Consider the following 15,934-nt stretch of genomic DNA (forward strand, 5'->3'; position numbering starts at 1 on the left):
AGGCTAAGGCGGGTCACTTACATTACCTTTACGCAATATTAGTAACAACAACAATAATAGAAATAAATCATGTAACTCATTTATAATAATTGAAGCCAACTCAGTAGTCATAATCAGTTATCATTTTCATCAATTCTATTGCAGCGTGCAACCCGCTCTCACAATATATTCACATTCAATTCTGTTGCATCGTGCAATCCACTCCTCCAATATATTCATTTTAATCAAGTCTGTTGCGCGCGTGAAACCCGATCCTCCAATATATTCATATGTATGTCGACTTTTAAATAAGTATGTTGCGGCGTGTAACCCGATCATCTAATATATTCATTATAATTAATTATGTTGTGGCGTGCAACCCGATCCTCCAATATATTCATTATAATCAATCATGTTGCGGCGTACAACCCGCTCCTCCAAAATATTCATTTACCAATTCTTATAGAAGAAATTTCCTCAATAAATGCAACAATTAATATAAAATTATAAGACAACAAGCATACAATAATTATGATTTAATTATGAAACAAACAAAGGCAAATAGCAAATTATTATGGAAATCAGAGAGAAAATATGCAGTTTAATATTTAATGTGCTAAATGTCAAATAACAATTAAGGCACCTAATTCAAATAGCATGTAACAATTAATGCAAGAATTCAAGAATTAATATTTGACAAAGAATAGGAGAGAAATAATTATTATAATAATTAATTCATGATTTAAAATAATTTATGATTTTTCAAGTAAGCAGACAAACAATTAATTTGACGGCGTATAGACACTTGTCATCTTGCCTATACGTCATTCACATGCAATTCACATAACAAATAATTTGAGGGTTCTATTCCCTCAAGTCAAGATTAACCACGACACTTACCCCAATTTCGCAGGCCACTCACTGCTCAAGTACTGCTTTCCCTTTAGAATTCACCTCAAACCCACGCGTATCTAATCATAATTAGCTTAATATCATCAATTATCGCTAAAGGAGTCAACTTTAATGCATAATTACAGTTTTCTTAAGTTTTCCCAACAAAAGTAAAAAATCGACCCCGGGCCCGCTTGGTCCAAACTCGAGGTTCGGACCAAAATCCGTTTACCCATTCTCCCCCTAGCCCAGATATACAATTGGTTTTGGAATCCGACCTCAATTCGAGGTCTAAATCCCCAAATTTCGAAATTCCTAAGTTCTACCCAAAAATCCTAATTTCACCATAAAAATTATAGATTTTAGGTTGAAATCTTGTTATAAGATGTAAAAGACTGAAAGAAAAGAGTTATGAATCACTTACCTATGATTTGGGGAAGATTTGGTCTTTGGAAAATCGCCTCTTGAGGTTTAGGGTTCGAGAAATTGAAGAATGAATGAAAAATCTCGTCTAAGTCCAAAGTTATCAGTTGCGGACGTCGCATTTGCGACATGAGCCTCGCAAATGCGAGATCCTTCACATTTTCACTGCCTTCGCATTTGCGAATAATATGTCGCATTTGCAACAATTGGCTCATTGCATTTGCGGGCAGAAATTCGCATTTGCGAACATACCTTTCCCGAGGCCCCCATCGCAATTGCAAAGAAATTTTGCAATTGCGAGAACATGCTGGCCCAGGCCTTCTTCGCAATTGCGATAGATACCTCGCAATTGCCAGACCCGCTTAGTTCGCATTTGCGAAGCCTGATCTTGCAATTGCGATATCAGAGGCCCGCTACAGACACCAGTTACACCATCAAATCTCTAAGTTCTAAAATCACTCTGTAGCGTATTCGAAACTCAACCGAGTCTTCGGGGTTCCAAACCAAACATGCACGCAAGTCTAAAAATATCATACGAACTTGTTCGTGCGATCAAATCACAAAAATAACACCTAAAATTATGGATCTAGCACCAAAACTCATGAATTCCTCAAGAACATTTCAAAGCTGCTATCTTCTCAACCAGACGTTCGAATCACGTCAAATCAATTTCGATTTCTACCAAATTTCACAAACATGACTTATATATTATATTAAATATGTATCGGGCTCCGTAACTAAAATACGGGCCCGATACCAACGAGATCAAACATTAATCATTTTCTTTAAATCCATAGAATTTCAATCTTACAATTTCCATCAAAAAATTATTTCTCGAGTTAGGGATCTCGAAATTCGATTTCGGGCATACGCCCAAGTCCCTATTTTACTACGGACCTTTCGGAAATGTCGGAACACGGATCTGAGTCCGTTTACTCAAAACGTTGACCAAAGTCAACTAAATATCAATTTTAAATCCAAAAAATTATTACTTCATAAGTTTTCACATAAAAGGCTTTCCGGATTTACGCCCGGACTGTGCACGCAAATTGAGGAGAGTAAAAATAAGGTTTTTAAGGCTTACGAGTCCGGAATAGAGTCTTAATTCACAAGATGACCCTTTGGGTCATCACATATAATTTAGTAAAAAAATATTAAATTATTTAATAAAAAACTAATCAACTATTATAGTAGAAAAGAATGCATGAAAAGAGGGAATAAAGATAATATGAGAGTATTTATACTTTATATCAATTAAATATAACAAAAGGTACGTAAATAGTAGTCAACAAATTTATTGACAAAATTAGACAATTAAAGATTTAAACAGTATAACATAAGTTTTAAAAAGTAAAAATATTTATATCTATTTTATATTAAAATAGAAATAATGACAAAATATTAGAACAATTGACAAGTTAATAAAAAGTCACATTAGTAAAAATAAATAATACTAGTACTTGTTAATTTATTAAATAATTAAATAAGGATCAAATAATTTATTTGATTACCATATGATGTGTACCCTTTAAATTATATAGATTTTGTTATATTTATGCACATTACATTACAAAATAAAATAGCAACTAAATTTTATTAAAATAATATTATATATCATATTATAATTTCATAAGACTAATACTCTATCAAAATATCCACGCATCGCGCAGGTTTTAACACTAGTATATATTAAAGGAATAAAGTTATCATATATAATTGCATTGTAGTTAAACCAAGTGGCAAGTTATTATAAAGCCACCTGGCATTCTTAAAGTGAGTTTAAGGGGGAGATTTTCAAAGAAGGAAATATAACTTATATGTAATCCCATTTAATGAAAATCTTAATTTTTTTAATTTAGTTTTGACTCTTATATGGCAATCTTCAATTCAATTTTATTATGAATCTTTAACTATTTCATCTCCGACTAAGAAGTTTCTTTTGTCCATACAAAAATAAAAAAAAGTGAGGATTTATTAAGGTAGTTAAAAGCTGTATTAATTTCCTATAAAGATGCAGATGTCATATAGAATATCATAATTATGGCAACAAAAAAAGAGAAGACAAATCCATCGAAAAATTCATGGATATAAAAAGCTATAGGAATTACTTTAACAAAAAAAAAACGAAATAAACACACACACACACACACACACACACACACACACACACACACACACACACACACACACACACACACACACACACACACACACACATATATATATATATATATATATATATATATATATATATATATATATATATATATATATATATATAACTGTTTATGTGTTTGAAATATAGTAACTAAGAGAGTTTTATTTGTTTTTATGTTGTTTCTTTTATTCATAAAAAAATGAAGTAAATTTACTATAAAAGCAAAAGGACAAACAACAAATATATAGAAAGGAAAATCGATTATATTAGAAGAAGAATAAAGGAATATTGAAAGTAATGATTTTAAAATATTGATAAATATATTTATATTGATAGTAGGTCAAATCTTCAATCTACAACTATATATATAAAATAAGAGGATAATTTAAAATGTGATGAAACCAAAGTAGGGGTGGCAAATGGGCGGGTTGAGCTGAATTTGGGCGGGTCAAGATGGGTTAGGTCAATAAATGGGTCACTGTCCAACCCAGCCCAAAGTTTACTTGGGCGAAGATAGGCTGGGTCAAGATGGGCTAAACAACGGGTCATAGCCCAACCCGCCCAACTTGACTCATGTTTTAGAACCATGCTCATTTTGAATAAAAAAAATCTTTTACCTTTTATACCCCTATGTATAAAAGGTAAATAAATACTATTAGTATTTTGAGAATCAAACTATATTTTCTTAAATAACAAAATAGTATTTAAAATATGTAAGTTGAAATTGTTTTGTGGGTATGGTGGGGGTTTGGGGTGGGTGGGTGGTGCAGAAAAACGAAAAAATAGAAAATAAAAAATTAAAAATACAAAAAAAGTAATTTTTTTGCGGGGTTGGGGTGGGTGGGTGGTGCAAAAAAATAAAATAAAATAAAATAAAAAATTAAAAATACAAAAAAAAGTAATTTTTTTGCGGGGGTTGGGGGGGGGGGTTGGGGTGGTGCAGGAAAACGAAAAAATAGAAAATTAAAAATGCAAAAAAAAAACTTTGCGAAGGGTGGGGGTAGGTGGGTGGTAACTAAGTAAATTTGTAGATAAGTTGGTTTAAGATCCCTTTGTTTTGGGGTGAGCTTCATGAGTTGTATTTGAGCTACTTAATGGGTGAGAATGAAATACAAAAAATAATGGGTTAATTTGGGCTCAGCCCAACCCAAATTGACCCATGAGCTAAAATATTATAGCCCAATCCATTAATCTATGGGCGGGGTTGGACAGATTGAATGAGTTTGGGCTCAAATTGCCACCCCTAGTGGCAAGCTAATAAAAAGCCACTCGACAATTATAAGACAAAACTAATAATTAAAACTTTGAAAAGGAAACATGATTAATGGGAAGTAACTGAATGGTGTTATTTAAAGTATAATTAATAAAAGTAATTACATGAAGTTATCTAAATCATTAAATAGCTTAAGTAATCTAAATAATGTATTTTATATATATATATATATATATATATATATATATATATATATGAGAGAGAGAGAGAGAGAGAGAGAGAGAGAGAGAGAGAGAGAGAGATAAGAATATTTGAATTGAGAATTTGTTTTTTGGAAGATAAAAGTATATTACTTTTGTAACTTGTAATCAGTGGCGGATCGAGAATTTTAAAGTTATGGGCGTTCGCCGTCCAAAAGAAGAGGAAAAATGAATTTACTTGTGGGTGCTAACTCAATATTTATCTAAATATTTTTACAATTGTCTATGTAATTTACTAAATATGGTAAAAGTTAATGGGTGCTTAAGCACCCACAAGTGCCCATGTGCATTCGCCATTGCTTGTAATCCTAATTTCTAATGATAACAACATTGTGGCAGTATCTATTAACGAGCCCAGCGGGACTCTAGCTTTATGTAATTGCATTATCTAATGATGCCATTATTTCGTATTCCTACCGCACATACACAAAAAAATAAATCAAGTGAGCGGTCCAACCTATGCGAAAACGATGTATTTTGCAACTCAACCTCTATTTGTTGAACCCCATTATTTTGAAATGGAACACATTTTGTTAGACTTGTAATGTTTGTATTGAGTTGGCTGAATTTTGCAATCAAAATGCCCTAAGTTTAATAAAGACCAACTTTAGTATTAGTTCTATTAACCAACTTTAGGTATTAGCATATAAATATTTCATTTCCTTAAAAAAGAAAAGAAAAAGTACAATCTAATCTAATCTAATCGTCGCAGGGTTGGACTTTTAGACCGCGGGTTGGGCCCATTACTCGTACCGGAATCAAAGACCCAAAGCCCATGATCACACTACTCTAGGGTTTCCTTTATATTCCCCCAGCCCTCCATTCCCTTTATTTAGTGCCGTATCCTCTTCATCAATCGACAGGTTCGTTCTGGTCAGGAAGTAAAGAGCAGTCCCTTAAGTCGTAGCTGATTCACCATGAGAGCTAAGGTGCGTAGACATGGACATCTCTTCTTCTGTTTTTTGTTTTGTTTGTTTTTTTCGCATTTGTATACCGATGAATCTAGAATTTTAAGTCGGAGTGCGCCAAATTAGTGTGTGTGTCTGTACATTTCTAGTTAATGTTGTTCAGTAATGTTTTAATACTCACTTTATTTTTTTCGCACTTTTTATTAGTTATTTCTCGTATTTATAGAGGTGAATCTAGATTTAAGTCGATCAATGCGAACTACTTACTGATTGATGAAAGTGTGTGCGAAATTAGTGTGTGTACGTTTCTAGTTAGTTTCAGTAATGTTTTAATACTTACTTTATGAGCGGGCGCATTTTTTGATTTTCAGTGGAAGAAGAAGCGTATGAGGAGGTTGAAGAGGAAGCGCCGAAAGATGAGGCAGAGATCTAAGTAAAAAGCCTATTCCGCACGCCTCAGCATTCTTAGCTTTTGGCGTATTTACTTTGCCTTGGATTATTGCGTCTTTTTGTTTCCCTTTTCAGAACTTTGCAGTTAATTTCTCTAGTGTTTTTGTGCTAATGTCACCTAATGTACTTCGCTTTTGAGGTATATTGAAACTTTGATAGCCATTTTCGCTTATAATTTTATGATATTTACTCCTTAATTTAGTAATCTTCACCTGGTTCATTTTATTTTGTTCTTCGTAATCCCTTTTTATTTTTAAGACATCAATGTGGTGTCCGTTGGACCTGCTTATTTTGTGTTGTGAATGTGGTAATTTTCACAACAGTGTGAATTACGACGGCTGGATTGTTAAATTCAAGTTTTTTGCTGCATCTCTAGTTAAGGTTCTCGGCGTCCATGTAATATTTTGAAAATCCGCTCATAGTTCTATGTGCAAGTAGATAATAAGTTAAATAAAATTGAAGTAGATAATGTTATCTATTTAGCGTTTCTATTACACGTTCGTTATTCAAGTAAAGAGAAGCTATATCTAATTGAATGCGAAAGTGGTTGGATTCTTGGCTTTTTTATTTAAGCTATGCATGAGAGATTGTCCAAGCAAAAAAGTAGTGTAGTTGTGCGTGATCGTATGGTGGATAAATGGGGATTTGGATTCTAAAATTTGGATTACTTTCTCCTCCAGTCCATTTTTTCAGCAATGAAAAGTCTGGAATGGTTCTGACTTGATCTATTTTATGCATTGCTTGGTCAATTCCAGGACCTAATATCATGCCTTAATTTCATGTCATAGTTTAATCAGTTGAACATTTTTGTAAGCAAATGTCAAACACTCTTAAAGCCCTTTCTTTCTAGTGGTTGGTTTTGTATCTGCACTGCGTTAAACCCATAATTTAGGCTTCAAAATCTTATATGCTGAAAGAGTAAATATTATAGAAATTTTCTGTCGTTTTCCTTGATGGTTCTACTCTACTCATCTTTTATTCCATTAGGCATAAGGTCTGCAAGGTGAAAGAGATCTTGAACAAGGATATACTTGAGGATGGACACTTGATCTAAACGGAAATTTAATAAGATGCTTCCTAATTGACATATATAGTGGTCTGCTATTTATAATACAACGCTAATTTCAAATGGTTGTTTATAGCCATAGTGATTCAGAGAGAAATAGAGATTCGACCTCCACAGGCAATTTGCCAATTTTGTAGTTTCATCGCAGCTAGTTAACTGTTTAAAATGTCAATCTTATATTTAATGTAACTATGAAAAGCCTCGTTTGTTAACTTCGTCAAGTCCAATTTCCAAAGCTCTCATCCGGTGTTCAGGGTCTTGTTAGTCGTTATTGTTTGTTAGCTAGACTACATCTTTTAGCATGGCCTGAGTAGAATGTTTAATCAACCGAGTGAAACTGTAGCAAATAGAGCTATGTAATAATTCCAAAAATCCATTTTATTAAATGGTAAACAGCTTTCTAATTACCCGAAGAAATATAGTACTCGAGGTGTGGGTAAGCACGGCCTGGACACCACTGTTGTCGAAAAAGAAAAAAAGAAGTGCTACCTCATTTTTAGATAAGGTAAAACCAGACTCTCACATTGCTAAAATGAGACGAATGAAGCCAGACTCATTGAGGGTTTGGTGGACGGCCATTAGCAGAACAGACCCTGGAACCCCATTCGAGCAGCTCTTTGCTAGTATCATCCTTGTGAACAATAACTTCAATGAAGCATAAACAATCCTTCTTCTCTCCAGTTGCAGTTGCTATTGCTTCAGTGAGCTCCTCTTCAGTCCTTACCTGCAATCCAGTCGGAAACAATTTGAAAAAAATGGCGTTTTTGTCCGAGTATCAAACCAGTACTTTTATACAGTAACACTCACCTTCATGGTCCAGCAATTGCCTTCACCATTATGAATAGCATCCACTAAGCCAGTGTAGTTCCAGTTCTTGATCACATTGTATGGCCCGTCATGGATTTCAACCTCAATCGTGTAACCACCATTATTAATCAAGAAAATTATGTTCTTTTGCTCACAACGGATCATTGTTGACACATCTTGTGCAGTAACCTGTGATCCAAATACCATTTAGTTCTACACAGTAATATTGTTGTACTAACATATTGGGTGTTTTTGGTATGACGGAAGTCATTTTCCAGGAAAGTGTTTTTCGTTTAGTACCTGAAAACTTCCATCACCGATGCAAGATATGACACGTTTTTTAGGTACAGATTGCGCATAGCCCAAGGTAGCACCAACAGACCAACCAATGGAGCCATATTGCATCTGGAATTCATACCTGCAACACGAACTTTTTTCTTCTAATGTCTGTAAATAAAATGGATACCAGGCTGATAAGCTGTTATTAGTCACATACCCACATCCTTCTGGTAACTTAAGCTTCTGGCAATTGAACCAAGAATCCCCTGTCTCAGCAATCACTGCTGTTTCATCTGAAAGCATCTTCTGTATATGCTGGAACAGAACATTTACTCTTAGTGGTTCATTAGGCTCTGATTTTAGAGGTGTTCCTTCAGGCACAAATATCCGACGATAGTTTTCATATGCAGTTTCGTTTTTCTTTATTTTCTTTGCTAGTTCAGATAGGAAATCTTTCATTAGGACACAACCAAAAGCTGGTCCATTGCCAATTACAACTCTATCAGGCTGCACGATGATCGATTTCTCTTTCTTGATCAGAAGTGAATATCCAACAGAGCTGTAGTCGTTAAAGATTGGGCCAGCAAACAAGTAAGCATCAGCTGATTCAACAATTTCCGCGCAATAGGACGTGCCTACTGCACCCCAGTAAGTTCCAATGAAGTGAGGATGTTGTTCTGCCACTAGCCCTTTTGCTGAAGGCATCACTGCCATTGCATAACCGGAAGAATCAGCCAATTCAACAAAAGCATCACAAGCTTTGGCTACTCTTAACTTTGGCCCTCCAATCATAACTGGTTTCACTGCCTTGCTTAGAAAGGTAACTGCTGCATCCACTGCAGCTTCCAATCCCCTCTTGTTACTTAGCCTGTATCAGTAAGTAAGAATTGTAAGTTACAGAACAATTTCTCATGCAACAGTAGCATCTCCTTGACTTATCAAGTTTTTCACACACATATATACTCGCTGCGTCTAGTCTAGATCTGACACTGTTGAGTTCTGATTATAAGTTGAAGAAGAGATCTCATGCAGCAGTGGCGAATCTAGGATTTAGAGTCAGCTGAGATCTGCTCGTTAATTTTTTTCACACACACATATATAGTCCGAGCTAAACACAATAAGTTATGTCGAACCTGTTGCTTCTAGTCTAGATCCGCCACTATCTTAATGAAGCTAAGAGTAGATAATAAGGTAATGATCATACCTAGGTGAAAGAGAAAATGGGATGGGATCCCTGCTGAAAGTTGGATGAGGAATGGCTGGCAAATTGCAACTTATACTGATGTATACTGGTTTGCTTTCTTTTAGAGCAGTGGAAATGGCTCTATCAATTTGTTCATGTGCATCATCCAAGTTATTTACAACCGCCTAACACAAAAGCAAACAAGAAAACATAAAAATTGTTGGATATGTAAGATATTGTATTTCTATTGGAAAAGAAATTCAAGTTTCATATATAGGACCTAAAAATCTTTAATAAGAACTAGAGGGGTCTCGTTCATGGCTAGATTTCTCCCATTATATACTGGTTATGAATAGTTTATGTATAAACATGCAATTCTACTTTTCACTACAAATTTCCAACATTGCAAGAGAATTAGATAAGTCATGAAAACACCCGATGTGATTAGATATCTGCATAATGATACTGTATCATGTTTCATACAAACTCATGCTAGGAAGCAATACCATTTACCAACTTCGACAGAAAAACAATACAAAACGATAGGAAAGACAATTAAAGAATGAAACAACTTAACTTATATATATACACTGACAGTTTAGACAAAATTCTACTAATAGTATATTTTAACCTATTTGCCTCATTTACCAAGTTAATAATCTCACTTATTAGGGACATCTATCTTTAGGTGACCGTAAGAGTACTTTTACACTATCTGTGTGTGTATAGGAAGCTAAGTATGAATTTTGTAAGATTTAAGCACGGGGGTTCAAATTAAAAGCTAGATCAGATACCTGATAACATGTAACAGTCTGAAAACATCTTAATTCTTGGCTGAAATCAGGCAATCCAATGGTATGATGCAGTATTCTATTAGTTCCATAATCATTTGTATTAGGACCTCCCACAATGCAAATAACAGGTAGGTTTTCACTGTAAGCACCAGCTATTGCATTAAGCACACTGAGCCCACCAACAGTAAACGTGACAACACACGCACCAACTCCGCGAGCTCGTGCATAGCCATCAGCAGCATATCCAGCATTAAGTTCATTGCAACAGCCAATATTCTTAAGCCTTGGTTCAGCAATGAGGTGATCAAGAAGTGTGAGATTGAAATCACCAGGCACTGAGAAAACATCTTGAATTCCAATTTCAACTAGCCTACGTGCCAAATGGCGCCCGAGGGTGGCGTCAGTGTTCGCGATAACAGAAGAAGATTGAGAATCTTGGATACAGGAAGTGCCTTTGGCTACTGAGCCGTCCATGTTATGAATTTCTTGATGTAAAAGGAAAGGTTAAAATGGTAGTGAGAGAAGTAATGCAGAGGGAATTGGTGATGGCTAATGGTTAAGACGAGGAATATATACGTAAGAATAAAAGTCGGTTTGTTCAGATTCGAAAAGGTAGGAATTGTTGATTGAAGAACAAGGTAGTGGTTTCTCGTATTGTTTTCTTGGAGAGGTGGTCAGTTTTTTTCTTTTCTTTTACTGCTTCAAATATCAGGGAACCCAACACAGGGCGAATGTCTTGGCTCAATGATCGGAGTTACGGTCTAGTTGTTGTACGATTTTAATTTGTACTCATTTAGGTGTAATATTTCAGTCGGTCATGTATATTTGTATTAAAACCAGTACTTTCCTTGGTACCTTTCTCTCACTATTTATTCACACCCCATCTATTGAGACTAGCTTAAATGGAACAATTAGTGAAAATTAATATAGTTAACTTGAATTTGCTTAGAATTGAGCGAAACTGTTGGTGTTGTTGCGGCAGCAAAGGTCTATTTCCCCCTTCTTCTAAAGAGGAAAAAGGATGAAATTACCTTCCCATCTGTCTTTGCACATTATGTAAGCTTTACAGTGGTCTTAAACAGTAGTACAGTACTCACTCCCATCCACTTTAATTGATTTTTTTGTCTTTTTTTTGTGGTTCACAATATTTGATATTTTCAAATATAAAAATAAAATTAATTTTTTTTTCCAAAGTTACCCTTGGAGTAAAGGGTTTATATGAATATTTGTTATATTTTCAATGAACAAATTAAGATTATTATGGTCAATTTAATTGTTAATTAATACTAAAACGTAAATTACTTAATATATGTGAAAATAATCAAAAAATTAATTAAAGTGAACCGGAGTGAGTAAATAACTAGATAGATATCCTCACCAACGTGTACGTACTCGTAGAACTCGGGCCTGTAGCTCATTTCATATTTGTAATGCCAATATAGCTTAACAAATCACAAATAACTACTGATATTCATAAAACCGTCAATATTCCGTTTACTATATGCGACTCTTTAAACACTTTATGTAACTAAAAGAATTGCAACCTACAGACCATAAGGTTATATATTCAGTAATGACTACGTAAATCGAGCAACAATCTAAACGACCAAAGAAAGAAGCTCACAACTTGTTTGATCGCCGATTCTGCCCAAAATCTAAGGAACTCTTTAAATCAATGTTCCAACAGACCTCTTCAAATCACAGTTCTAAGAGAAGCATCGTGTACATATATTGTGACAAATCAAGTTAAGTGTTTTCCTTCACGAGACAAATGATGACCAAGAGAGCCTGTTTCTTTTACCACACCATAAAAAGGCACTTTCATAAAAATAAAATAAATACATAAACATCAGATGCAGCAGCAAAACTAGCAGTAGCTTCGAATTTCCCCAATAAGGAATGAATTGGATTATATCAAACCACAGCCTTCGAAGAAAGAACAGCCTCGTAAAGAGGACTTGCATAAGCAAAGTACAGTTGGGCATATGAATAATGATAATACCAAGACCTTTAGTACACCAACACAATACCTCAACCAGAGAACACGACCTGACCTTAACGTGAGTATCTCCAAGACATTGAAACACCTCATAACCCAAACAAATACCCCCCCCCCCCCCCCCCAAAAAAAAAAACAAACCGACCCCACCCAAGACCACCACCGAATTAACCACCCTTGCACTCGACCAGACAATATAATCAAATTTGGTTGGCAAATGTGGCGGTATTATGAACCTCACCAACTACATCTGGCGTACATGACATACATCTCTCAGGCTGAAGCAGTCTCATCCTTTCTCTCTGCATTATCAGAAGGCTTCTCTTCTTTGACGACGTCTTCCTTCGTTTTCTCTTCAGCTTTTTCCACGCTCTTCTCTTCTGACTTCTTATCTTCAACACTCAACTTCTCAAGTAGGCCAGCAGCATTAGATGCATCCTCATTTTCCCCTTTCTTCTTTTGTGATTCAGCAACCTCTTGAAACGTCTCCATGAAGGCTTTGCAATCTAGAAGAAACACATCACCGTAAGACATCATTTTTGCTGAAAGTAGAAAAGAAAAAATACAGAGGCAGGCAACATAAAAGAATCAGGAACATGATCATGTATACTATTTTTTTGAGAAGGATGATCATGTATACTACTAATCTACAACTTCCTCAGAATCACTTCTACTAGCCCCCTCTTTCCATCCAGTGTTTGACAAACCTCCAATCATGGGCAATTTTCTAATCCTTTAAAAGTAATTAACTCCAATATTTGAGTGGAACTGTAATGATGATCAAGTTGAGGGATCTAAAAGACCTGGTAAAATAAAAGGTTACCTCACACCCGGGTAGGTTCACTCCACCCCTTATAATCCAGTAGTCCTTTTCGACAATTTATAATGCACCAGTCCTCAAGTCACTAAAGAGCAATCTCTCTCAAGTAGATAAGCATGTTGCAGTATTAACCATGATCTTTTAGCAAAACTCAATGAGGTCATTGGGATTCTAGAGAGAAGTCCAAGATCAGTTCACTCTCAACACTAACACATACCTCAATCAAGACGATAAGATGCAAAGGTTCTCAACAACCTCATTAAGCAACAAAGATAAATTGCTTTGGTCAGGTTCCGGTAGTTTAGAGAATCATAAATGATGGCTCTTTAATGAGTTCCCATACACAAGACGTTATTTCCTTCTGCTGCATCCAATTTGCAGTATAATGTTTTAGGTTCAAAATTAATGAAGGCCTGCAATGATATCGTTTCAGGAATTTGGGAATTTCGGGACAATAGCAGAGGGCAGAAGCAAGGGGATCTACTAATACATACAGTTGTTACTTGTTCCCATCATTCCCCTCTTCCCTTATGCCAACCTAGCTTACACATTAGGACCTTAAAAATCTTAATATGTGGAGTAAAAGCAGGAGCACACAATTTGAAAAGAATTCAATTCAGACCATGAGAAAATTTTGAGATAAAGTAATACTATACAGAGAATAAAAACACAACAGAACAATTGAGCACAAAACAAAGGCATAAGATAATATGTATAATGCCACTTCACAAAATAAGGCACAAAACCAGTTCAAGGTCTTCCCTTGCAGAGAGAAGTCTAATTTATCCCTTTTCAGTTTAAGGTCTGGTTTGCTTTTTCTTCTTACATCAGCAAAGCTGTGGATCTACTGTTTAGGAGGGCATAAGGCATGGGAGTGACCAGACTGGTAATGTAACCTAAGTCACAAGAGAGACAAACTATCACGCACACAATGTCGAGCAGTAAAATTTGGACATCTAAAATTTTGGGTCAGCACTTGAGTTTAGAATTGGAAAAGAATGTAGGTACTCATCAATCCCTAGTATCTGCATTCAAACTTCATACAACATTTTACTCTTCCAAGTTTTATTCAGGCTTGATCTTTGTTTCAAAGGGCAAGGACACAGGGTGATACTTTTCACCTATCATATAGTGAGGCATAGTCCATGACATCACACTTACAGCAAAGAAAAATATATCAGGCACAATCCATAGTAGATTGACAGACACTCCACTTCATGTGTAAATTATTTGATTCTACATCTTGACATTACAATTAACAAGGCGTTATTATATATGTATCCTTCTATACTTTTTTTGAGACGTTATCCCCTCGGAGAACGGTGCTACACGCCCGGGCCTGCCTTTTTTAAATTAAAAACAAAATCCTCCTATACTTTTTTTTACGAAGATGTGGAAACCTTCTAAACTCGATTGATCTCAATACCATTAACTGCAACTATCGCTTAATTTAAGTCTACAACCAGAATAGGCACACATTACAACATTCCATATAGAAAATGAAATTTTCTCCAAACAAAATAACAATAGTGACAGGGAAGCTAGTATAATGACTAGCAATCAAGAGATAAAGGCAATCATGAAGAAAAGAAATTTCAAATTTTGGCAAATTGAAAGCTTCACCAAACAAACAAGACCCTAAAATCTAGCAGAAACTGACAGTAATTCAGAGTTCGAAATTCTTACTCTCGATCGACGCAAATCTAATACAAAAAAATTCATCTTTCAATTCACCATCAGCAAAATCTGCTGCATGCCACACACAGGACTTCTCACTTCCAGCATGTTCCTGAACCGTCATCGTCGGAACAACTGAACCACATAATACAGCAAAACTCATAAGATCAGAGTCTATGTTACAGATCTCAACCAAACAAAACACATAAATGAATAAATCGATATTAATAATGCACAAAAAAAGTCATAAAGTGAATATGAATAAACAAACCTAGATGATTAGCACAGATCTTAAGAGTCTTAGATTGGCGCATAATAAGGCGAACTTTTCCAGTCTCCTTATGTTTCAAAAACTTAACAGTACCAGCACCTCTCTCTTTCCACTGATTTCCATCTTTATCGAATCGATAAAGCTTAGCTTTCCTGTATAACGATAAATTTACTTTATTATTAACCCTAGAAATTGAAGCAGATCGATGTAGGACAAATAATAAATACGATATGAGAGAAATTGAATAATTACAAATCGAGGATAGCATCTTCGTCCTCTTCCCCATTTATTACGGCTATTTCCTCCAGTCTGACGATCGGCGCGACCTGAGCTCCGGTATCTTCGTCATCGGCTCCGGCAGCCGCTTCTTCCTCTTCTCTGTGCTCGTGGTCGGGCTCTATGCTTGCCATTGTTTTTGTACGGATGTTGTGTTTCTTCACAGAGAGGTTTTGTAAAGAGAGAGAGAGTGAAGGATATTGGGGAATAGGAAGAAAGGTTTATATAAGATTTGAATAGGGGCACAGCGCAGCGTGAACTAAGAGTGGCAAATGGGGACGGGGACCGGCCGGAAGCGCGGATCAAACGGGGCCTGAATCGGTTAGAATTGGCTAAGTGGGCTTGGTCAGTCTCTTCATTTTAGGATCGCTAAGCCCGGGATTATTTAAGACCGGGATTGTACTTGTCTTGACGGGCCCAAACAATCCTAAACGGTCCCAACGGTTAAATTTTTTTAAAAAAAAATTCTTTCCATTTGAG

The 15,934-nt window shown here is 35.5% G+C and overlaps 2 protein-coding genes and 1 long non-coding RNA gene across 4 annotated transcripts; 1 reads left to right on the top strand and 2 right to left on the bottom strand.

Moving 5' to 3' along the window:
- The first annotated feature begins 5,714 nt into the window (after positions 1–5,714).
- LOC107814774 (uncharacterized) lies at positions 5,715–6,499 on the top strand. The gene is made up of 2 exons (XR_001654635.2): positions 5,715–5,853; positions 6,204–6,499. It is a non-coding gene; the product is annotated as an uncharacterized LOC107814774 (long non-coding RNA).
- Positions 6,500–7,666: 1,167 nt separating this feature from the next.
- On the bottom strand, positions 7,667–11,252 carry LOC107814772 (pyruvate decarboxylase 2). 2 transcript variants are annotated; one of them, NM_001325932.1, is given in 7 exon segments: positions 7,712–8,072; positions 8,156–8,344; positions 8,456–9,128; positions 9,131–9,134; positions 9,136–9,302; positions 9,639–9,802; positions 10,412–10,931. In NM_001325932.1, coding segments are annotated over 7 exon segments (1,842 nt in total). In that variant the 5' UTR covers positions 10,886–10,931; the 3' UTR covers positions 7,712–7,901.
- Positions 11,253–12,554: 1,302 nt separating this feature from the next.
- Positions 12,555–15,717, bottom strand: LOC107814775 (ran-binding protein 1 homolog b-like). The gene is made up of 4 exons (XM_016640238.2): positions 15,431–15,717; positions 15,179–15,330; positions 14,917–15,042; positions 12,555–12,916 (listed from the first exon to the last, which is right to left on the bottom strand). The coding sequence occupies exons 1-4, from the start codon at positions 15,586–15,588 to the stop codon at positions 12,684–12,686; spliced, it is 669 nt and encodes a 222-aa protein (XP_016495724.1). The 5' UTR covers positions 15,589–15,717; the 3' UTR covers positions 12,555–12,683.
- Between the last annotated feature and the right edge of the window lie 217 nt (positions 15,718–15,934).

The sequence above is a fragment of the Nicotiana tabacum genome, chromosome 22 (genome assembly GCF_000715075.1).
Source record: "Nicotiana tabacum cultivar K326 chromosome 22, ASM71507v2, whole genome shotgun sequence".
Lineage (NCBI taxonomy): Eukaryota > Viridiplantae > Streptophyta > Magnoliopsida > Solanales > Solanaceae > Nicotiana > Nicotiana tabacum.